The sequence below is a fragment of the Somniosus microcephalus genome, chromosome 13 (assembly GCF_052327205.1).
Source record: "Somniosus microcephalus isolate GS21.2 chromosome 13, FLI_Smic_1.0, whole genome shotgun sequence".
In the NCBI taxonomy this organism is placed as follows: Eukaryota; Metazoa; Chordata; class Chondrichthyes; order Squaliformes; family Somniosidae; genus Somniosus; species Somniosus microcephalus.
Genome location: NC_140999.1, coordinates 189,195,741 through 189,221,581, shown reverse-complemented (window position 1 = coordinate 189,221,581; position 25,841 = coordinate 189,195,741). Strand labels below are relative to the sequence as shown.

Here is a 25,841-nt window from a genome sequence, read left to right as displayed (position 1 = left end):
GTTCCCGCTAATTTTTTTATATACTGAGCGGGCCACGAACTCCTTTGAGCGCGACCTTGTCGTCTGTGAGCAAATTTTAAAACAACAATTTTTACAACAAAGACAGCAACATCAACCACTTCAAAGCATATATACAGTAATGCCATATTGCCACCTCACTGTCTCAAATCATCAGACAAGGTTCTATACAAGTTTAACATAACTTCTCTGCTTTTGAATTCTATTCCTCTAGAAATGAACCCCAGTGCTTTATTTACACTTTTATGGCTCTTTTAACCTGCCTTTGTACTTTTAATGATTTGTGAATCTATACCCCGAGATCCCTTTGCACTTTTACTCTATTTAGACTCTTATTTTCCAAGGATTAGGGAGGCTCCTTATTCCTCCTGCCAAAATGCACCACCTCACACTTATCTATTATTGAAATTAATTTGTCATTTACATTGCCATTCTGCAAGTTTGTTTACGGTAGAATTAATTAAAAGCTTTTAGATTGTCATGTACAAACTCTATTTAATAAAAAATTACTTGTCAGAAATGACTGGGATATAAAAGAGCTGCATTATAATGCATTAACACTTCAGAAACGTCACTCAGTTACACAGTTATACATCGACAAACAATCCAAAAGGCCAAGGTGAGCTGCAAGAGGCATATCTATTCGTGCAATTAGTTTTAATTTTAAAGTTTTCAATGTATTAGCCCATCCCTCACGTCACTATAGCAATGGCTGCACAAGCAGCAGGAGCAACAGCTTTCCTATGGCGCTGACATGCTGTACGTCCACATAAGTCATTAGAATATTAATCACAATGCAACCAGACAACCAACAAATATAAAGTGCTGCAGTTCCTTAGTTCACAGTATTAAAAAGAATTGAACAAAAACAGGTATCCATATTTTCAGCTTCATTCACTTCCATTAATAAACGTTGTCTTTTTGAACCAGCACCCCCCCCAACCACGTAACATGTCAGAAATGCAGCACTTATTCACAAGTGCAGAAAAACACATGCACAATTTGCATCACCGAATTAAAAACAAAAAGCAGGAAAAGCTATGATTTAACAGAAATAAACATTCATCTTTCTTCCTGGACAGGAGAACCAATCAGACTGATTTGGAAACTACAGGAAACTTTCTGGTATCCGGCACCGACGGGACCGAGCTGGTGCCGTCCCATCAAAACTGCCGTAGAAACCAGCGCTAATGTCAAAACATACGGAGCTTTTGAGCTCCGTGTAAATCAACAAACCCTGTTGCTTAGCAACAGCTTCAAAACAGTCGGCCGCAGTTTAAAAGCGTCTCTGTAGCTAAGCAACAGCTTCAGCTAGACCTTGCAGAGCCGGACTGGAAAAAAAAGCAATGAGAAGTAAAAAAACTTATAGGAAACGGCTCCTGAATTTTGCCGGTAGATAGATCTTTCCGGACATTTAACCTCTGGTTAAACGAAAGTTTCCTGTAATATGGTGACGTAAAGATGTGAATTTACGAATTTCACTTCTAATGTTTTTCTCTCAAACATTTTCCACAATCTTGGTCCCAGCTCTTATCACGAAAAGTGTTGAACTATTTTAGGTACTTCCCAATTAAATAGTGGGAAACAAACTTCATTGTACTCTCAATTTTTAATCTCCTATTTCAAACATTTATTCCAAATCAAAATTGTACATCATCAGTTTAATCAAAGTATTTTCTGTGCCTTTCTCAATAAACAAATAGTGGTTTCTTCTAAAGTAGCTTCCTGCAATTTTTATACATCATTACATAACTCGTGTTTCTATTAACACTCCACTAAACGTTTAAGAGGAAATCTATACAGGAAACTCTTTTTTATCCGGCAACGTCGGTGCCGGTTTATCAAAAAGTCCGGATTACAGAGAGGTATAGTAAAAGGTATGAGAACCCATACACAGCAACAGATCCAGGCTTCCCTGTTGCTTAGCAACAGGTGCAGGAACCCCGGCCACAAGATCCAGGCGTCCCTGTTGCTTAGCAACAGGTGCAGGAACCCCGGCCACAAGATCCAGACGTCCCTGTTGCTTAGCAACAGGTGCAGGAACCCCGGTTACACAGCCACAGATCCAGGAACGGCCACTAATATGAAGTAAAACTTACCTGAACCTACTCCTGAATTTTGCCGGTTAACAGAGATTTCCGGTTATTTAGGTGCCAGTAAATCGAGTTTCCTGTATTTACATTATTCCGGACTACAGAACGACAGACAAAATAAAATGGTTTGCATTTTTCCCCTTTTTTGGTTCTCTTCCTAAACGTCTTAATGACATTTTTTTTAAGTCAATAAAAAGTAACATGTAACTCCTACAAGTCCTCCCCCTCCTCAACAGCATGGTTGCATGTTTGTGTAAAGCTACTCACTTCACTCGATCGTTCAAAATCAAATATTGAGAAATTTCAATTTTAAAATGTTTTAAGCATTTCAGAACCTCTTTAAAAGCGTTTGGACTTCAAGACCTGGTTGAAACTTGTTTAGATGAGGGGAAAATTGATTTTTGTTTCTGTTTCTTCCAAAATTGTATTTGAAACTTAGGGGGGGGGGAGAAAAGTGTTTTTAATACTCATTTTTTTGTGAAAAATTCATTAAAAATCTTTAAATTCTTTCTAGTCTCGTTGCAGCTTTGACAGAAGTTGCTCCAAGTTTCTCTTTCCCTCTTCAACGCTGTCGTTAAACATGCAACAAAAAAATAATAAAATAAACTCTAATTCCAAATGGAGCTCAAATAAGAAAGTGAATAAAGTGGTTAAACTTCCTAAGAAGGTGGTGAGGTTATCGATCCCCAGCCTTGGCGATGAGTTGGGTTCAGTTTTGGAGAAGCTGTTTCCTCTTTTGCTGCTGCCATTCCCTCCGTCTCTCACAGACTCTGAGGTACAAACAGGGGCACAAACTTTCCCCTCTTTCACAACATGATTTAAATAACCCTGATAGACGCTTTCAAAAAGACAACACCTGGCAAAATTGAACTGGAACTTACCGCGGGACATTCAACATCACTTTCCCGTCATTTCCTTTCCGGCTTTAAGAAAAAATTCTCATTTTTATTTCACCGGTGGCCTAAAACTTGTTTGCTTTAGCCTCCTTCCAGCGGCCATTGTACATGTGCTGTGCCTTCACCTGTGTTGTTCCAAAGTGCAGCCGCCGCTCAGTCCCCGGGAATGGACTACACGCGCCTGGACCCTCACCCCTCTTTCTGTCCCCCTCTCTCTGCTCCTCTCGTTCTCCCTCCCTCCGTCTCCCCCTCTCTCTCTCCCTCCCCCTCCGTCCCCCATCCCTCCGATTCCCCCTCCCTCCCTCCTCCGATTTCCTCTCCCTCTCTCCTCCAATTCCCTCTCCCTCCCTCCTCCGATTCCCTCTCCCTCCCTCCTCCGATCCTCGATCTTCCCCCTCCACCGGCCTCTGACATCTGCAGGGAGCCGACGAAAGCGTAGTCCAACTGGGTACTGCGCACACGCCGCTCCGGTATCCGGAGTATATAGCTGGCAGTGAAAGGTGAATAATCAGAGCGCTGCGGATTCTCCCGCTGAAAGGTCAAAGTTCAAGGGAGAAAACCAAAACCACTCCCAGCGTTACACAACAACCCGTCAACCATCGGAACACACTTCAAGAGCTGCAATTGCGATCGGCTCTGAGGTCGCAAGAGAGTCTGTCTGGATTCCCGGGGCCATTGTGTATCGGTCCCCTCCCCCGCTCCAGCTCTCTGCGCCCCCCCTCCCCCCCAGCCTCAATAGCCTTTTGGGGGAGAGAGTTCCAGATTTCCACCACCCTTTGTGTGAAGAAGTGCTTCCTGACATCACCCCTGAACGGCCTGGCTCTAAGTTTAAGGTTCTGCCCCCTTGTTCTGGACACCCCCCCACCAGAGGGAATAGTTTCCCCCTATCCACCCTCTCAACTCCTTTAATCATCTTAAACACCTGATTTAGATCTTTATACTTGAGGGAATACAAGCCCAGTCTATGGCGGCACTCCTCATAATCTAACCGTCTAGCCCCAGTAAAGTACTATTTTTGAAGGGGATTGAGTTCTTGTGTTGTTCTGGCCAACATAGCTCTCCCACCTAATAGCATCTGGAAAAAAAAAGAGTAATTGACTACTCCACCTTATTGCTAACTTGTGGGCTTTTGCTCTGCACAAAATGGCTGCTGCATTTCCCTACATAATATCAGTTACTGCACTGCCATTGTCAGCTGTGGCTCAGTGGGCAGCACTCTCGCCTCTGGGTCAGAAGGTTGTGGGTTCAAGTCCCACTCCAGGGGCTTGAGCACAAAACCCAGGCTGACACTCCCAGTGCAGTGCTGAGGGAGTGCTGCACCGTTGGGAGTGCTGCACCGTTGGAGGTGCCGTCTTTCGGATGAGACGTTAAACCGAGGCTCCATCGGCTCTCTCAGCTGAATGTAAAAGATCCCACGGCACTATTTCGAAGAAGAGCAGGGGAGTTCTCCCCGGTGTCCTGGGGCCAATATTTATCCCTCAATCAACATCACTAAAACAGATCATCTGGTCATTATCACATTGCTGTTTGCAAATTGGCTGCCGTGTTTCCTACATTACAACAGTGAATGCACTTTAAAAGTGTTAATCGCATTGGAACATCCTGAGATTGTGAAATGCACTATAAAAATGCAAGTTTTCTTTCACCTGCCTCTCATGTCCCAATCTGCGACAGCGAGTTTAATGCACCGCTCCCGACCTAATTCTCTTCCTCCTCCCCTCGTACAAGGCATCGGTACAAACGTTCCATTAATGCAACTCGGTCATTGCTTGTAAATTGTTCCGACAGAGTCCTGATTCGCAGTCATTCGGCCTCAAAATCTGCTGTCCAATATACTTTTACTCAAACTAAATTTGAAAGAAAATAGGATGTCTCAAGGGGAGTGACAGGCTACTTCTGGCGTGTAGTTACTGCTGCTTAGGCAAAGACGACAGCGGATTTGCTCACGAGAAATGAGATAAATGGCCATTTGATCTGCGTTTGGTGGTATTGGCCAGGACAGTGGGAGAGCTTCATGCTGTTTTTCCACAGAAAGTGTTGTGGGAATGTTTATGTCCACTGGACAGGCAGACGGGGCGTTTAACATCGCCTCAGATGGAAAGGAAACCTGCCTGTAAATTTGATGAGGATTTGTGGAGACACTCTTGACGTGCTTCTGTGATTGACGGACAGGTGTTGTGGACTAGCCTTCCAATGCAGGGTGCTTTTGAAGATGAGTCGGGGAAAGAAAAACAGGCTGGATGGAAAATTCTACTCACCAAATAGCCAGTGGCAAGCTTACGTTTTTGGTAAACCGCACAATATTCAGAGTAACAGCAGTACACTTAGATCAGAGATCATGATAGAACTTTATAAATCACTGGTTAGGTCTCGGCTGGAGTATTGTGGACAATTCTGGGCCCCACACTTCAGCAAAGATGTAAAGGCCTTAGAAAGAGTACAGAGGAGGTTGACCAGGGTGTTACCCGGGATGAGGGACTTCAGTTACGAGGAGAGGTTGGAAAAGTTAGGACTGTTCTCCTTGGAGCAGAGAAGGTTAAGAGGTGACCTAACAGAGGTTTTCAAGATGGTGAGAAGTTCTGATAAGAGTAGAGAGAGAAAAACTATTCCCTCTGGCGAGTGGGCCAATAACCAGAGATCGCAGATTCAAAATCATTAGCAAAGATCGAGAGGGGAGATGAGGAGAATTTTTTTCACTCAGTGAGTTGTGGGGATCTGGAACGCTCGATCTGAAAAGGTGGTGGAAGCTGATTCCATAAATAATTTTAAAAGGGAGTTGGACGGATTCTGGAGGATGAGGAACTGACAGGGTTACGGACAAAAAACGGGGATGTGGGACTAACTGGAGTGCTCTTTCAAAGAGCCAATGCAGGCACGACGGGCCGAATGGCCTCCTTCTGTGCTGTAGGTTTCTATGACTTATACCTAATATCTGTATTTACAGAGTGCCCGATCATGTTCAAACTTCTCAAAACACTCGAGCTGGACCTGCTCTTGACTGGGGCAGAGATCACCTTGTACAAAAAGGTAGGTACTGCGCAGAATTATCAGGGCCAGAGTGATCTCCTGGACTAGTTTCGATTGCCTGGGCGGGGGCAGGTGGGGTTGGAGAGGTGTATCCCAGATCTCCCATCCACTCCCCACCGCCCCCCCCCAAATTGGCCTGGGTTTTTATCTGGTCTTTCGCCTCTCTCAGGAGATCGCATGGTTTTAGGCGGGACGGGGAGTGTAGATAATGGGCCAGAACTTCGGGTCCCCACGGGTGAGTACGCGCTGTGTACTCACGTGTAGGCCCAACGAAAGTGCCGGTTTCGTGCATGCACTGCGCATGCGCGGGAAACCGGAACTTCCGTTCCCTTAAAGGGAGGGGTTCACAGGTCAAACGCGTGCGCCGGAGAGGCAGCGCGTACGCCTGGAACTTCCGGTTGTTTTGCAGGTTTCTCCGGGAGGGTAAGTCTCCAGGAGCTACGCTTCTAAAAAGCAGTCGCAAGGCCTGCTTTTAACAAGTGATGAATTAAGTAAAATTAAAACATTTTTTCCACAGGTTTATTATTTTTAAATACTTTAAAGCAAGGTAAGTTTGTTTTTAGCCCCGTTAGAAACTGTAATTAATATTTTTCAAAAATTTTAATTATTGTTTAAAATAGTTATTTTATGTAATTTATAGTTATTTTAAAAATGTGATTTAAAAAAAAAATGTATTTGAAGTTTTAGTTATGTTTTGGGGCTGAATTGTATTCATAGATTTGACATGTCTTCCTGTCAAATCTATGAATACAGATTAACAACAGAGAATGCTGGAAAAACTCAGCAGGTCAGGCAACATCCGTGGAGAGAAATTTGAGTTGACGTTTCAGGTTGAAACCCTTCTTCCTGCTACCATTGGCTCTCCATGGCCCACGTGATCCCAGGGGACGCTTCGAACTAACTGCGCCCCTGGGATATGCAAGCACTGCGCGCCGGCAGTTGGAGCAGGCCCAGGATCGGAATCCCACGGGGGCCCACAGCTCAATGGCCGGCGCGCTAGGTAAGTGCAGGTCGGAGGCTTGCACCCGCGGGAAGCCTCCGACCCGAATTTCTGGGCCATGCTTTTAACAAGGTATCACAATTGTGTGCGGACAGTCTGAATGGACCACGGGGGTCTTTTCCTGTCTGTCATTGCTTGTATGTTCGTAAAACACTTTGTGCAATGCAGCGAGATAGGTAAACATGGCCTGGCGAACTGTTGCAGCTGATGCTTTGTCGATGGTTGAATCAACTTCCTCTCACTCTGACTAGCCCTTTATCGCCAATTCCTTTTTAGGTTAATCTGTTACTAGAAGAAATCGAGTGATTTGGGCAATTTAAAATTAAATAACTCCTATTCCACCCCTGCCTCCTCAAATGAGAGGTAATTAAAAAAACATCTTTTTGCCAACAGGATCAACATTACTAATCCTGTTCATACTCCTGAAAAATTCAATCAGATCAGTTAAGTCATATTAACACCAACTTGCATTTATATAGCTCCTTTAACGTAGTAAAATAGCCCAGGGCACTTATCGTAAAATTACATGGAATTTACAGAAACAAGCCATTCGGCCCAACTGGTCTATGCCGGTGTTTGTGTTCCACACGAGCCTCCTCCCACCCTATCAGCATATCCTTCTAGTCCTTTCTCCCTCATGTGTTTAGCTAGCTTCCCTTTAAATGCATCTATGAAGTCTCACTTCGCTTCACTTTTTTGTCCGTTCAGCCCTTGAGCTGCAGATTCAGGACGCATTCACACTGCGACTGTGGCAATGGCGCACAGCGAAACCGCCACGGTTACGGTGTAAGTGCTCCCTAACGGGGATGTCTGCAGCGGCACCATACTCGGGCACAATGAGCCCACCACTCTTCTTCATGAGTGAAAGTCCCTCCTCTTTTCCAGAGAGCCAAAACTTCAAAGAGATCCAACACTCACCTCATCATATCCAAAAATAGCCGCGTAGAAGTTTTCCGTCATGACTCTTATGTTCTGCTTCAGCATAACAGATTCGATCTGGGGGGGCACAAATGGTACCGTGAATGAAAGTTGGGCAAGTGTTTATTTGTATCTTTTCTTTAGCGGCGAGACCGGACTACAACTAAACAGACACTGAGATTTTGGGAGATAAACAAATGTGCAATGTTAAATCATGTGATACCCAGGAGTAGATAACAGCAGGTTCTGAGTGTGTCCTGAACTGTTTATCCCACCTTCAAAGCACCAGTAACTAGTTGGCTTACATCATATACTGCTCGAGTGGAGCATAAAAGTCAGCATGAATTATGCAATCCTTTTTCTCCTTCCTGTATTCACCGGCTTTTATTTTATCCTGCCCCTTCTCCACAAGGAAAAACAAAGATACACTTAACCGGGTGAACTGGGGAGGTAACACAGAGGAGTCACAGATGCATAGGAAATCTGAGTAAACCCAGTTGGCACATATTTCAGACACGGGCAGATGTCCTTCCTCTGAAAGGTGGCGTTCAGAGCCGAGTTGTAACATCTTGACAGTGAATGAAAGACCAGTACCATTGCAAGATCGTTACGATGCTCCTCACGGAATCTCTTTTTTCTTCTCTCTCACACACACACAAAAAGTCAGTCCTCTTAATCCCCAGATCAGTTCCAAATTTAGCCAATTTCAGCACCTCAACTTTTTGTTGCACACCTTCCATCATATGCTCCTTTCACTTCCGACAGATTGGAAAGTCGAGACAATGGGAAAGGGCTAGATGATGCTGGTGGTTCAAATGCTCTCCGCCCATTTCTGCAACATAACTTTCCCCGCCTCCGTTGATGTTCTCCACCCAATTCTTCTCCCTTTCCTCTCTTTTGAAGACATCAACTCCTCGCTGGGATATCATTCTGTGAGCATGGGGGCATCAGAGCTAGTCCTGACCCAGACCTCGCTCAATGTTCAGTTTCTAACTGGGGTCACCACTGATCGGGAAGACCATTCAGCCCATCCTAATTCATCCACCCAGGAAGATTCCTGCACTACTCTCCCCTCTTAGAATCTAGTTTTTCCTAAATGACTCCAGAGTTTTTGCCTCGGCTATTCCACCCAGAAGTTCATTCCGTGCATCGACCACACTTTGCGTGAGGAACTTCCTGGCAGTTAAATTTGCCTCTTGGGTGGACGTAAAAGATCTCACGGCACTATTCGAAGAAGAGCAGGGGAGTTATCCCTGGTGTCGGTGTTGGCTGCCGCGTTTCCTACATTACAACAGTGGCTACACTTCAAAAGTGCTTTATTGGCTGTAAAGCGCTTTGCGACGTCCTGGGGTCATGAAAACCACTATATAAATGTAAGTCTGTCTTTCTTTTACCAGTTTGACCCTTTGTCCTCTTGCCCTTTTCCAGCAGTTTGGTTTGCAGTGATTCCGGATTTACCTTTTTCCATCCCATTTGCTATCTTGTATACCTCCACAGAATCACCTGCCACTCAAAGTTTTTCCAGTCTTTCTTCCTAATTCAGATTTCTCACACTAAGGGTCAGCTTCATGGCTCTTCTCTGAACCGGTCCCAGCGCTAAAACGTCTCCCCTTCTTCTGGATACGGTACTTATGGGATGGTCTGAACAGAGCATTTACATAATTTGACTTTCTCCAACTTAGTAACATAGGAACAGGAGGAGGCCACTCAGCCCCACAAGCCTGTTCCACCATTCAATTAGATCAGGGCTGATCTGAATCTTAACTCCATCCACCTGCCTTGGATCCATAACCCTTAGTACCCTTGCTTAAAAAAAACCTAGCGATCTCAGATTTGAAATTTTCAATTGACCCCCAGCCTCAACAGCTTTTTGGGGGAGAGAGTTCCAGATTTCCGCCACCCTTTGTGTGAAGAAGTGCTTCCTGACATCACCTCTCAACAGCATAGCTCTAATTGTAAGGTTATGCCCCCTTGTTCTGAACTCCCCCACCAGGGGAAATCCTTTCTATCTACCCTATCACTTCTTCAAAACAACCTGAATCGTTAACTCTGTTTCTCTCTCCACAGATGCCGCCTGACCTGCTGAGTATTTCCAGCATTTTCTGTTTTTATATCAGATCCTTTAATCATCTTAAACATCTCAATTATATCACCCCTTAATCTACTATACTCAAGGGGTTACAAGCCTTGTTTACGCAACCTGTCGTCATAATTTAACCATTTTTCCCTCGAACTTGTAGCCGAGTCACAAGAATTGACTAATCCTTTCAATGTGGCATCCCCACACAGTGAACAAACCTGGGAATCCCCACCCGCTGTACAAACCTGGGAATCCCCACCCGCTGTACAAACCTGGGAATCCCCACCCGCTGTACAAACCTGGGAATCCCCACCCGCTGTACAAACCTGGGAATCCCCACCCGCTGTACAAACCTGGGAATCCCCACCCGCTGAACAAACCTGGGAACCCCCACCCGCTGTACAAACCTGGGAATCCCCACCCGCTGTACAAACCTGGGAATCCCCACCCGCTGTACAAACCTGGGAATCCCCACCCGCTGTACAAACCTGGGAATCCCCACCCGCTGTACAAACCTGGGAATCCCCACCCGCTGTGCAAACCTGGGAATCCCCACCCGCTGTACAAACCTGAGAATCCCCACCCGCTGTACAAACCTGGGAATCCCCACCCGCTGTACAAACCTGGGAACCCCCACCCACTGAACAAACCTGGGAATCCCCACCCGCTGAACAAACCTGGGAATCCCCACCCGCTGTACAAACCTGGGAATCCCCACCCGCTGTACAAACCTGGGAATCCCCACCCGCTGGACAAACCTGGGAATCCCCACCCGCTGTACAAACCTGGGAATCCCCACCCGCTGTACAAACCCGGGAATCCCCACCCACTGAACAAACCTGGGAATCTCCACCCACTGTACAAATCTGGGAATCCCCACCCACTGTACAAACCTGGGAATCCCCACCCGCTGTACAAACCTGGGAATCCCCACCCGCTGAACCAACCTGGGAATCCCCACCCTCTGAACAAACCTGGGAATCCCCACCCACTGTACAAACCTGGGAATCCCCACCCACTGTACAAACCTGGGAATCCCCACCCGCTGTACAAACCTGGGAATCCCCACCCGCTGTACAAACCTGGGAATCCCCACCCGCTGTACAAACCTGGGAATCCCCACCCGCTGTACAAACCTGGGAATCCCCACCCGCTGTACAAACCTGGGAATCGCCAGCCAGTGAACAAACCTGGGAATCCCCACCCAGTGAACAAACCTGGGAATCCCCACCCAGTGAACAAACCTGGGAATCCCCACCCACTGTACAAACCTGGGAATCCCCACCCACTGTACAAACCTGGGAAACCCCACCCACTGTACAAACCTGGGAATCCCCACCTACTGTACAAACTTGGGAATCCCCACCCGCTGTACAAACCTGGGAATCCCCACCCGCTGTACAAACCTGGGAATCCCCACCCGCTGTACAAACCTGGGAATCCCCACCCACTGTACAAACCTGGGAATCCCCACCCACTGTACAAACCTGGGAATCCCCACCCGCTGTACAAACCTGGGAATCCCCACCCGTTGAACAAACCTGGGAACCCCCACCCTCTGAACAAACCTGGGAATCCCCACCCACTGTACAAACCTGGGAATCCCCACCCACTGTACAAACCTGGGAATCCCCACCCGCTGTACAAACCTGGGAATCCCCACCCGCTGTACAAACCTGGGAATCCCCACCCGCTGTACAAACCTGGGAATCCCCACCCGCTGTACAAACCTGGGAATCCCCACCCGCTGTACAAACCGGGGAATCCCCACCCGCTGTACAAACCCGGGAATCCCCACCCGCTGTACAAACCCGGGAATCCCCACCCGCTGCACAAACCCGGGAATCCCCACCCGCTGTACAAACCCGGGAATCCCCACCCGCTGCACAAACCCGGGAATCCCCACCCGCTGTACAAACCCGGGAATCCCCACCCGCTGTACAAACCCGGGAATCCCCACCCGCTGAACAAACCCGGGAACCCCCACCCACTGTACAAACCCGGGAATCCCCACCCACTGTACAAACCTGGGAAACCCCACCCACTGTACAAACCTGGGAATCCCCACCCGCTGTACAAACCTGGGAATCGCCACTCAGTGAACAAACCTGGGAATCCCCACCCTCTGTACAAACCTGGGAATCGCCACCCGCTGTACAAACCTGGGAATCCCCACCCGCTGTACAAACCTGGGAAACCCCACCCACTGTACAAACCTGGGAATCGCCACCCGCTGTACAAACCTGGGAAACCCCACCCACTGTACAAACCTGGGAATCGCCACCCGCTGTACAAACCTGGGAATCCCCACCCTCTGTACAAACCTGGGAATCCCCACCCTCTGTACAAACCTGGGAATCGCCACCCGCTGTACAAACCTGGGAATCCCCACCCGCTGTACAAACCTGGGAATCCCCACCCACTGTACAAACCCGGGAATCCCCACCCACTGTACAAACCTGGGAAACCCCACCCACTGTACAAACCTGGGAATCCCCACCCGCTGTACAAACCTGGGAATCGCCACTCAGTGAACAAACCTGGGAATCCCCACCCTCTGTACAAACCTGGGAATCGCCACCCGCTGTACAAACCTGGGAATCCCCACCCGCTGTACAAACCTGGGAATCCCCACCCGCTGCAGAAACCTGGGAACCCCCACCCGCTGCAGAAACCTGGGAACCCCCACCCGCTGCAGAAACCTGGGAACCCCCACCCGCTGTACAAACCTGGGAACCCCCACCCGCTGTACAAACCTGGGAACCCCCACCCGCTGTACAAACCTGGGAACCCCCACCCGCTGTACATACCTGGGAACCCCCACCCGCTGTACAAACCTGGGAACCCCCACCCGCTGTACAAACCTGGGAATCCCCACCCGCTGTACAAACCTGGGAATCCCCACCCGCTGTACAAACCTGGGAATCCCCACCCGCTGTACAAACCTGGGAATCCCCACCCGCTGAACAAACCTGGGAATCCCCACCCGCTGAACAAACCTGGGAATCCCCACCCGCTGAACAAACCTGGGAATCCCCACCCAGTGAACAAACCTGGGAATCCCCACCCAGTGAACAAACCTGGGAATCCCCACCCGCTGTACAAACCTGGGAATCCCCACCCGCTGTACAAACCTGGGAATCCCCACCCGCTGAACAAACCTGGGAATCCCCACCCGCTGAACAAACCTGGGAATCCCCACCCGCTGAACAAACCTGGGAATCCCCACCCGCTGAACAAACCTGGGAATCCCCACCCGCAGAACAAACCTGGGAACCCCCACCCAGTGAACAAACCTGGGAACCCCCACCCAGTGAACAAACGGGGGAATCCCCACCCTCGGAACAAACGGGGGAATCCCCACCCTCGGAACAAACGGGGGAATCCCCACCCTCGGAACAAACGGGGGAATCCCCACCCTCGGAACAAACGGGGGAATCCCCACCCTCGGAACAAACGGGGGAATCCCCACCCTCGGAACAAACGGGGGAATCCCCACCCTCGGAACAAACGGGGGAATCCCCACCCTCGGAACAAACGGGGGAATCCCCACCCTCGGAACAAACGGGGGAATCCCCACCCTCGGAACAAACGGGGGAATCCCCACCCTCGGAACAAACGGGGGAATCCCCACCCTCGGAACAAACGGGGGAATCCCCACCCTCGGAACAAACGGGGGAATCCCCACCCTCGGAACAAACGGGGGAATCCCCACCCTCGGAACAAACGGGGGAATCCCCACCCTCGGAACAAACGGGGGAATCCCCACCCTCGGAACAAACGGGGGAATCCCCACCCTCGGAACAAACGGGGGAATCCCCACCCGCGGAACAAACCTGGGAACCCCCACCCGCGGAACAAACGGGGGAACCCCCACCCGCGGAACAAACGGGGGAATCCCCACCCGCTGAACAAACGGGGGAATCCCCACCCGCGGAACAAACGGGGGAATCCCCACCCGCGGAACAAACGGGGGAATCCCCACCCGCGGAACAAACGGGGGAATCCCCACCCACGGAACAAACGGGGGAATCCCCACCCGCGGAACAAACGGGGGAATCCCCACCCGCGGAACAAACGGGGGAATCCCCACCCGCGGAACAAACGGGGGAATCCCCACCCGCGGAACAAACGGGGGAATCCCCACCCGCGGAACAAATGGGGGAATCCCCACCCGTGGAACAAACGGGGGAATCCCCACCCGCGGAACAAACGGGGGAATCCCTCTCACTGAACAAATGTAGCGTTCCTGGCTAGCGTTCCCGGCTATTGAGAACCAGCATGGAGCTGTTTTTTTCCCTTGCGATGGGATGGCTGTTATAAAATGTTATAAAAGTTCCACCGTGCTCATTTAGTAAATCCTTAACCCTGTTTTGTGAGGAATATGGTGCAGGCACAGCACAGGAAAAGACTCAGAGGATGGCAGTTAAACTATCCACCTCCTTTTTTTTTACATACAAGATATACAAAAAGTCTGAAAGCTTGGAGGCATGTCCTAGTCACCTTCAGGCAAACCGAGCAGGCCAAAGAACACAGTCAGCTGCCTGATAAATGAATGTTTCTGCTACATTCATATTCGCGGAAAACCCAAACCATTTGCTATCTAAACTGGTTCTATTCCTTCCTGTTAACTCAGTACTGCCCCTGTGTACATTTCTGGTACAGTTAAACAAACAGCTCAGCAGCAGATTACACATCGTGCCACTGTTTCAAGCCTCTGACTGTTTGTCCTGAAACATATCCCACACGGCTGCTGAAGTAAGTACATTTCTGGCTCCCCACCAATGCACAGCAAGTTAAAATTTTATATATATATATAAAAAAAAGTTTGAAACAGTTTACACAAAACTTTATAAACTTTTTATTGGATTTGAAAAGCCGTATACCAGAGAGTTGGCTGTGGACGGATCACAAGCTTAGTATTTCAGAGTGAATCACACTGGTTCCCAGCAATGTTGTCTTGTTGGCTTACAGGGACAGTACAGGCAACCTGTGTTACTGTAAGTCAGAAGCAGACTGCTTGCAAGGCACCAGAGTTACACTCCTTGCCAGTGCCTTAAAAGAGCAAAGCAGCTGCCAATTAAAGGGTAATGCAATCGTCCTTGGAGCAGTGAAAGCCTCTGGCCTTCTTGATGGCTGCCGTGCCCTGCGATGCTAACTAACAGCAGCAGTTTTATTGCTGCACCCTTTCTGTCTGTGAGCGAGACTACAGCCACAGCCTCAGCCTCTCCCCTCTTCTCACCCCCCCTGCCACCCAACACCCCTTGGAGCAAGGGGCGAGCGGAGCAAAAGGCAAGCTGGAATACATTACAAGCTGAACACAAGCAGTAGCTGGAGTGCCAACCTCCAACAAGGAGGGAAAACATTGCCTCATTAAATAAACTGACCCAAAAAAAAGCAGAAATAAAACACACAGCACCAGCTCTTAGAGAAAATGTAATTAAATTCAAGAGAAAAAAAATCCTATTAACCCTGTAATAATTTGTTCAAATAATAATTTACTTTTATTGTGGCGCGTTCCACAGAAACATCTTCTAAATTCTGATGAGAAGAATGCGGGATTAGCTACTCGACGACAGAGGCTACACTTGAACTCTATTTCCTTATATTTTGAATTTCCAATCAAAATCCGAGGTTTGTGTGTCCATAATGGCAAGTTCAGGAGGCAAGGGGCAAAAGCAGAATCTTACCCAAAGGAGGACCATCATCGGTGCTGCATCACCCACAGAACTGTCCTACGTTTGGGCTCTTTGGATTCAACAGGCAAGAGAAAGAGGAAAAACTGCGTCTTTGTTAAGATTGAGTTTTGTTTCGAAGGAAAATCAATGTAAGCTTTCAGGTTTTACCCCCTTATTGGCACAATTCTTGAAAAGAAAGAACTTGCATTGATATAGCACCTTTCACGTCCTCGAGATGCACTTCACAGCCAATGAATTGCTTTTGAAGTGTAGTGGCAGTCATTCGGCAGCCTAAATTGCGCACAGCAACATCCCACAAGGAGCAATAGTACCAGGGATGAGCGACTTCAGTTATGCGGCGAGAATACAGAAGCTGGGATTGTTCGCCTTAGAACAAGAAAGGTTAAAGGGAGATTTAACAGAGGTGTTCAAAAAGGGTTTTGAGAAGGATGAACTGTTTCCACTGCAGGAGGATCGGTAACCAGAGGACACAGATTTAAGATAATTAGCAAAAGAACCAGAGGGGAGATGAATAGAATTTTTTTTACGCAGCGAGTTATGATGATCTGGAATGTACCGCCTGAAAGGGTGGTGGACATAGGTTCAATAATAACTTTCAAAAGGGAATTGAATATATACCTGAAAGGGAAAATCTTGCAGGGCTATGGGGAAAGAGCAGGGGGGAGTGGGCCATTCAGTAAGATCATGGCTGATCCGATCTTGGCCTCAACTCCACTTCCCTGCCCGCTCCCCGTAACCCTTGACTCCCCTTATCGTTCAAAAATCTGTCTATCTCCGCCTTGAATATATTCAATGACCCAGCCTCCACAGCTCTCTGGGGAAGAGAATTCCAAAGATTCACGACCCTCTGAGAGAAGAAATTCCTCCTCATTTCCGATTTAAAAGGGTGCCCCCTTATTCTGAGACTGTGCCCCCGAGTTCTAGATTCCCCCACGAGGGGAAACATCCTCTCAGCATCTACCCTGTCAAGCCCCCTCAGAATCTTATATGTTTCAATATGATCCCCTCTCATTCTTCTAAACGCCAATGAGTATAGGCCCGACCTTCGTTGAGAAGTGCCGTGGGAGGTTTTCCATCCAGCTGCCCAGGTAGTCCGACATCTCTCCGCACCCCCCATCCCCCGACAGACGGGCGCTCCGACAATGCCCCTCGGTACAGCCTACATTATGTGCTCAAGTCCCTGAATTGAACTTGAGCCCATCACCCTCTGGCTCAGAGTCAGCAGTGCTACCACTGGGCCAATGGGCCAAGGCGATACCCAGCGTGGGCTGGAAGTGTGTGCCCAGCCTGAATGGTGCAGCGTGAGGCAGCTCGCCAGGACTGAGCAGCGCTGACAAGGAATCTGCAGGAGATCGAAGAGTGCCAAAGACGGGGCATGTCCACAGATCAACAATCAATCATTCAGTAGACTGAATGGTGCATTGGGCTGACAAGTCTCTTGTGGAAGTAATGCAGTCTATAGGAAGCGCTATGGCTGCACAGTCGGGAGGTTTGAAACGGTAAATCGCACATGGGAGCTTGGTGGACCTAACAGTTGAACATGTAAAAAAAAAAAGTTTTAAGCTTGATGAGTTAAAATAATCAATAAGGTTTCCGAGCAGGAGTGTTAGAAACAAAACTCACCGTATAAACAAACCAGGTAAATGACCTCAAGTTATTCTCAAGTCTTGATCAATCTTTCAGCTTTAAAAAAAAAATATATATACACATATGAAACTTGACTGAAACAGTTGAAAGCGCTGAGGTCAGGAGCTCTTTGTGTTGTTTATACAGCTGTGTCAATTTTCGATTCCCAAACTTCACCGACAAGTTTAGCTCAAGCTTCCCTGATTAACTCAGAGACGTGCAAAAAAAAAAGAGGGGAGCCTCTCACTAACAGCTTTGGTAAGCGTTTTGTCCACGCCTCAAATCTCAGAGAATTCGATGACCTAAATTCAAACAAACATTAGCTATCTAATAATGGTTGCCATATGTCTGCACTTGTGCGGCCTTCTATATTGGGATGAGGCTTTGTTACCAGAACATTTTAGAAAAGAGCAATTTGGAATTTTTCTTTTGAAATCCCTATTTTTAAAAGTCGCTTTCACTGAGCTCCGCACCTAGCCAGGAATGAGTCCTTGCTCACTGGCCACTTTGCTCTGCCATCCAGAAATAGAGACAGGCAACAACAACTTGCATTTATATAGCGCCTTTAAAGTAGTAAAAACTTCCCAAGGTGCTTCACAGGAGCGATTATCAGACAAAATTTGACACCGAACCACTTGGCAGGTGACCAAAAACTTGGCCAAAGACGTAGGTTTCAAGGAGCATCTTAAAGGAGGAGAGGTAGAGAGGTGGAGAGGTTTAGGGAGGGAATTCCAGAGCTGAGGGTCGAGGCAGCTGAAGGCACGGCCGCCAATGATGGATCAGGGATGTTCCAAGAGGCCAGAATTGGAGGTGCGCAGATATCTCCGAGCATTGTAGGGCTGGAGGAGGTTACAGAGATAGGGAGGGGATGAGGCCATGGGGGGATTTGAAAACGAGGCTGAGAATTTTAAAACTGAGGCCTTACCGGACCGGGAGCCAATGTAGGTCAGCGAGCACAGGGGTGTTGGCTGAACGGGAGCCAGAGTTTTAGATGAGCCCACGTTTACGGAGGGCGTATGGTGGGAGGCCGGCCAAGAGAGCGTTGTTTTTAAATCACCCACCACCCCCTCTGCCCCGAGATACAACTGACCACTTGTGTTTAATTCTACGGAGTGGTCCAGTCTGAGGACGCAACCCACAGAAGGAGGGCAGCTCACTTGGAAATGCCTAGAAGCTGGCTGGGTTTGTCTCAATAACAAATGCTCCTCCAGGAGATGACACAGGCAGCAGAAATGAGAGTTTTCAGGGACCAGTTAGCACAACGAGTGAAAACATTCCTTTCGCGTCTGGGACGATGACTCATATCCAGACCAGACCAAGACTGGAAGTATCCCTCTGGGAGTCATAGGAATCCTAAGTGAAAGGAGGTGGAAAGGCAATCTCGATCCAGCTCCTGTTGGGCACGAGTCCACAAGCCTAACTGCCCATAACTCGGCACCAATTGGCACTTTCACTCAGCGAGATGATAAAGATGTAGGAGGTACAGTAGCACAGTGGTTATGTTACTGGACTAGTAATCCAGAGGCCTGGACTAATGATCCAGAGATATGAGTTCAAATCCCGACTCGGCAGCTGGGGAATTTACATGCAACTCGCCAAGGCTTCTTCGGCAGCACCTCCCAAACCTGCGCCCTCTTCCACCTAGAAGGACAAGGGCAGCGGGCGCATGGGGACACCACCACCTCCAAGTTCCCCTCCAAGTCACACATCATCTTGACTTAGAAGTATATCGCCGATCCTTCATCGTCGCTGGGTCAAACTCCTGGAACTCCCTCCCTAACAGCACTGTGGGAGCACCTTCACCGCACGGACTGCAGCGGTTCAAGATGGCGGCTCACCGCCACCTTCTCAAGGGCAACGAGGGATGGGCAATAAATGCTGGCCTTGCTAGTGACGCCCAGATCCCATAAGCGAATTAAAAAACATTCAAAATAATTAAATAAATCTGGAATTTAAAAAAAAAGCTAGCATCAGCAATAGTGACCATGAAACTACCAGATTGTCATAAAAGACCCGTCTGGTTCATTAATGTCCTTTGTGGAAGGAAATCTGCCGTCCTTACCCGGTCTGGCCTATATGTGACTCCAGACCCACACACCAATGCGGTTGACTCTTAACTGCCCTCTGAAATGGCCCAGCAAGCCACTCAGTTGTATTTAAGGCGGCGGCTCACCACTACCTTCTTGAGGGCAATTAGGGATGGGCAATAAATGCTGGCCTTGCCGGTCACGTCTACATCCCGTGAATTAATTGAAAAAAAATTGGAAATCAGTATCTTTTTGGACATGGGCATTGCTGTGGTGGAGTGGAGGGAACTTCCAATCTGCATCTAACATGTGCTACAAGTTGCGTTGGGGGCCGCTAGCACTGAAAATGACTAAGTATTCCATTCTACAACACTAGGCTGAATGATACCAAAAATAAATCTGAACAGCTTCAGTGCCATTCTACAGTGAGGCCCATTGCCAAGTTGGCAGCACAGTCATAAGCTGCCAAGTTAACACGGTTGTAAATACTCCCCTTTTAAAACAAAGCTGCACTGTGTGGTGTGCCATTGGCAAGATATGGTCCATATACAGTATAGTGGACCTCTAGCCCAATGGGGTGTTACAACTGGCCTCAGTTATCATCTAACCCATGACAGTGTTGACTTCATATCAATCAGGTTAAGTGTCTCCAGCCTTTGGAAGTGCATATGGTCTTTGACTGTTTTACTACCCATGGGTGCGCGTGGCATAAACTAACCTCGATTTGGTCTTTCCAATGTCACTTGGTAAGTTTTGGCTCGTATACCACAAAGCCTCCCAATTCATTATTCTACAAATCTATAGCACAGCTAGTATTCCAAGCGATTAGAGTGGTTGATCAGAAATGCAGACTCCTTCATAGCTCTGGGCAGTCAAAAGAGTTTCAATAAAGTTTAGTGGCGAGTGGGAGCTATTTTCATACTGTGTCAGGAATCAGAATGATGGGTTTTGCCCTTCCCAACTAGTTTCTGAGAAAAGTATTTTGAGCTAATATAATGCTAGGGTGAAGCACTGGAATTTCAGGCTGGTCACTGGAGTTCATCGGAGTGGGAGCAATTTCATGATGAATTACGAGTGCTGCACAAGAGATTGCAAGTTACGAATGAGCAAGCCATTCGGCCCACGTAGGCTCATCTATCCGGAACGATCCTACATTTCACCCCCCATTGCAGTATTCAATAGAAATGTTTAATGATTCCAGGACTTCGTTTGTGCTATTTTATCTGGAAGTCCATTCTATGTGTGGGTCACTCTGTGTGTGAATCACTCTGCATGTCAAGATCTTCCTGATATCGGTCCTTAATTTACCTATTAGTGGTATGAACCTGCGACTTTAATTTAAATGACTATTTCAGGGATACCTTTTACATTCCCTTAACTATCTTACATGCCTCTACAAGGTCACCTCTCAGACACCCCCTTTTAAAGCGGAAAAGCCCAGGTTTCTCCAGTCTTACCCCATCATGGAGTAAAGAAGTCTTACTCCAATTATATAGTGCCTTGGTGAGACCACACCTAGAGTACTGTGTACAATTTTGATCTCCTTACCTAAGGAAGGATATACTTGCCATAGAGGGAGTGCAACGAAGGTTCATGAGATTGATTCCTGGGATGGCGGGACTGTTGTATGAGAAGAGATTGAGTAAACTAGGCCTGTATTCTCTTGAATTCAGAAGAATGAGAGGGGATCTCATTGAAGCATACAAAATTATTACAGGGCTGGATAGGATGGATGCTGGGAGAATATTTTCCTTAGCTGGGGAATCTAGAACCAGGGGCCACAGCCTCAAGATAAAGGGTAGGCAATTCAGGACTGAGATGAGAAGAAATTTCTTCACACAGAGGGTGGTAAATCTTTGGAATTCTCTACCGCAGAGGGCTGTGGAGGCTCAGTCATTGGGTATATTCAAAACAGAAGTCGATAGATTTCTGACTAGTAAGGCCAGTGAATGGAGTTGAGGCAGAAGACCAGCCATGATCTCATTGAATGGCGGAGCAGGCTCGAAGGGCCGAATGGCCTCCTCCTGCTCCTATTTCTTATGTTCTTATCATTTAGACATTTGGGAACAGTAGCGTAGTGGTTATGTTACTGGACGAGTAATCCAGAGGCCTGGACTAATGATCCAGAGACATGAGTTCAAATCCCACGCCAGCTGAGGATTTTAATTCAGTTAAATAAATCTGGAATAAAAAGCTACAGTAGTATCAGTAATGAATCAGTGACCAGGAAACTAGTGAATTGTCGTAGAAAACCCATCTGGTTCACTTTAGGGAAGGAAATCTGCCGTCCTTACCCAGTCTGGCCTATATGTGACTCCAGACCCACAGCATGTGGTTGATTCTTAACTGCCCTCGGAAATGGCCCAGCACTCCAAACCGTACCAAATTGTTACAACACACCACACGGACTGCAGCGGTTCAAGGCAGCGGCTCACCACCGCCTTCAAGGGCAATTAGGGATGGGCAATAAATGCTGGCCTTGCCAGCGACACCCACATCCCATGAATGAGTAAAGAAAAAAAAAATTGACTGTGGGGATCAGCCTCTTCGCCCCGTACTGCCTGCAGTGCTTGAATATTTTCCTTGTGTCTCGATGGGCTGAAGTGCATGCGATATTCAAGGTGCAGCAGCATGTGGGTTTTAGTCTAACTTTTCCCCGGCGTATTGATGCCAGTGACAACACTGGCGTGGAACAACGTTCTCTCTGATTTTTTCCCCCCTGTGCGGGCCCTTTAAATTTGCTGCGCGGTATCTCTTCCTGCGGCAGCAACCGGTGAGCGGTCTGCGCGGGACCTCGCGATTGATGCGCGATCATGCACCTCAGGGAGAGAGCATTGGTGTGGGACCCTGTACAAATATCGACATGCTCTTGGGGAGTCCCATAAATAGTTACACATCCTCAGGAACCCTCTGTCCTAACTTCTGACAGAGAATGCCAACTACCCAAAGGAAGCCAGTGCTTTTACTGCAGTAACCAGTTCTGTATTAGCATTATAGCAAGCTGAAGCGGGCCCAGGACCCAACGGTCAATTAGACACGTGGACTAGAGCCTAAAACAAGTGATGCTTATTCACCCATGGCTGTCGTCTCTTTAAGTGCAGTGACGAATAAGACAGTAACAGAGATTTCTTCCCAGCCTACACTTTCTCACTCTCGGTTCCTTCCTGCCTTTATCTTTCCAGGCTGGGAGTCGTTCCTGAATAAAGGCAATTAAGGTTAATGATTTCTGAAAGCTATACCGCCTTTCCTTGGTCATTCTGACATTTTATATAACTTCTTAAAGTTGAACCCGTCGCAGATAGAACCCCCAAAAGCCTATGACTTGCACATCGTCCCTCTCGCACTGTTACAGTATATAACAATAGGAATAGTGTGCTCATCAGCAGAACAGAAATATTATGGAATGCAGAATTCTCAAGCCCGTTACCAATTTGGGTCTGCCATAGATCCCTTCTCTGGTTCAGTGGGGTCAGTCACTTCCGTAAGTGGTCTGAGCATCTTACTGTTCCGGGAGCTGAAGCGCACTGCCCTATATCTACTTCTGCCCTATATCCCCCTCCTCTACTCCCTCTTCACCCACGACTGTGTGGCTGTTCATGGTTCCAACACCATCATCAAGTTTGTGGATGATACCACGGTGGTAGGCCAGATCACCAACAACGATGAGTCAGCCTACAGGGAGGAGGTCCAGCATCTCGTGAAGTGGTGCGCCGATAACAACCTGGCCCTCAACATCAAGAAAACCAAAGAAATCATTGTGGACTTCAGGAAGTCTAAAGGCAGAAGTCACCCCCCCATCCACATCAATGGGGCTGTGGTGGAAAGGGTGGACAGCTTTAAGTTCCTCGGAGTCCACATCACGGAAGACCTCTCCTGGTCCCTCAATACCTCCTCTCTGGTGAAGAAGGCCCAGCAGCGCCTATATTTCCTAAGGAGACTGAAGGAATGTAACCGGTCACCCCTGATCCTCTCTAACTTTTACCGCTGCACAATAGAGAGCATCCTGACGAACTGTATCACAGTATGGTATGGCAGCTGTAGCTACTGTGACCGGAAAGCCCTGCAGCGGGTAGTCAAAACTGCCCAACGTATTACCGGCACCCGGCTACCGACCATAGAGCACATATACCAGAAACGCTGTTTACGGAGGTCACGGACCATCATCAAAGACCCTACCCACCCCAGCCACAGTCTGTTCGCCCTCCTGCCATCTGGGAGACGCTACAGATGCATTCGCACCCGAACGACCAGATTTAGGAACAGCTTCTTTCCCAGGGCTGTCATCCTACTGAACTCCACAAATAAACTCTAAAGCCTGCACATCTGCCAATGCACTTTCTTATGTTTATGTTTATGTTAATGTATTACAAGCCAAATGAATGTTGAATGTTTAAATGTCTTAATCTAAATGTACACTCTCGGGAGCCGCAAGCCTACATTTCGTTGTACTGCACTTGTGCACTAACAATGACAATAAAGTTGATTATTATTATTATAATAAGAGTAACCCGTGGGAAAACAATACTGCCGTGTAACCGGGACCAGGTATTAAGAGTCTTCGGCAACAGATACAGTTATGATCATATTCGTTTAGTTTAATATTTGTGCAATGATAAGAACGTAAGAATTCGAGCAGGAGTCGGCCATATCGCCCTTCGAGCCTGTTCTGCCATTCAATGAGATCATGGCTGATCTGTAACTTAACTCCAACGACCCGCCCTGGTTCTGTAACCCTCAATACCCTTGCCCAACAAAAATCTATCAATCGCAGTTTTTGAAATTTTTCAACTGACCCCCAGCCTCAACAGCTTTTTTTGGTGGGGGGCGCGGGGGTAGGGGAAGGAAGAGTTCCAGATTTCCTCAACCCTTTGTGTGAAGAAGTGCTTCCTGACATTAACCCTGAACGGCCCGGCTCTAATCTTAAGGTTATGTCCCCTTTGTTCTGCAATATACCTGGCCCCAGTCGGACAGAAATCTGATGACCTCATAGACCCAAGGGAAACTGCATTGAAAATTTATGAGCTAAGGTTAAAAAACAAAACAAATCCAATTAAACCAGCCAGGCACACTTCTGTGGTTTCTGCCAATGAACAATAAAATCCAAGAGGTGTACTTTATTTGTAGAGTTAATGTCAGGTGGATGACAAGGTCTGGCAATTCTCTTTACATGAGTTTGTAAAGAAGTGCTTATAGTAGAATGCCATAATAATAGTGTGCAAAGTTGTAATTGATAACTGTACAATGCGAATTATGCTTTGTGTCTGTATTACAAAGTATTTACAGCACAGAAACAGGCCATTCGGCCCAACAGGCCCGTGCCGGTGTTTATGCTCCACACGAGCCTCCTCCCACCCCTCTTCATCTCACCCTATCGGCATATCCTTCTATTCCTTTCTCCCTCATGTGTTTATCCAGCTTCCCCTTAAATGCATCTATACTATTCGCCTCAACCACTCCCTGTGGTAGCGAGTTCCACATTCTCACCACTCTCTGGGTAAAGAAGTTTCTTCTGAATTCCCTATTGGATTTCTTGGTGACTATCTTATATTTATGGGCCCTAGTTCTGGACTCGCTCACAAGTGGAAACATCTTCTCTAAATCTAGCCTATCGAACCCCTTCATAATCTTAAAGACCTCTAACAGTTCACCCCTCAATCTTCTATTTTCTAGCGGAAAGAGCCCCAGCCTGTTCAATCTTTCCTGATAGGTAACCTCTCAGTTCTGGTAAATCTTTTTGCACCTTCTCCAGTGCCTCTATAACCTTTTTATAATATGGAGACCAGAACTGTTCACAGCACTCCGAGTGTGGTCTAACCAAGGTTCTATACAAGTTTAACATCACTTCTCTGCTTTTCAATTCTATCCCGCTAGAAATTAACCCCAGTGCTTTGTTTGCCTTTTTTATGGTCTTATTAACCTGTGTCGCTACTTTTAGTGATTTGTGTATTTGTACTCCGAGATCCCTCTGCTCCTCTACCCCATTTAGACACCTATTTTACAAGGAATATGTGGCCTCCTTATTCTTCCTACCAAAAAGTACTACCTCACACTTTCAAATTATGAACAATACAATAGTCAAATAATTTGGGAGGGAGAAATAATGCTCATGACCTTTCCTGCGATTCCTCCCATGAATTAGGATTTTCAATACTCTTTTGATGATTTTGTTTTTTAATTTACTGGGATCGCCAACATGATTGCAGGAAGTGGCTTGGAGTTACTGCACTCAACAGGGTTGGGGATCGAAGCGTGCGTTGAGGACTGTATCTCTACTGATGCTGAATCAGTTCCGTCACACTGCCATGCTCAGTAACCATATACCGGGTCATTCCCCCAAAGTATCAGCGCTCAGGATTATTTTTAAACAAAAATTGAGCAAAACCCTCACAAAAGAATGTCCAAGTCCAGGATGTAAGGATCTACATTCCTCAATATGACATGTTGATGATTCCCTCAT

At 47.5% G+C, this 25,841-nt stretch overlaps 1 protein-coding gene across 2 annotated transcripts in view; it reads right to left on the bottom strand.

Moving 5' to 3' along the window:
• Positions 1 to 25,841, bottom strand: part of uqcc1 (ubiquinol-cytochrome c reductase complex assembly factor 1) — a 120,213-nt gene that overhangs the window by 30,080 nt on the left and 64,292 nt on the right. For both annotated transcript variants that reach the window (XM_086005848.1, XM_086005849.1), the window contains one exon: positions 7,953 to 8,030. In XM_086005848.1, the coding sequence (XP_085861974.1) occupies positions 7,953 to 8,030 (78 nt within the window). The remainder of the gene's footprint in view (positions 1 to 7,952; positions 8,031 to 25,841) is intronic.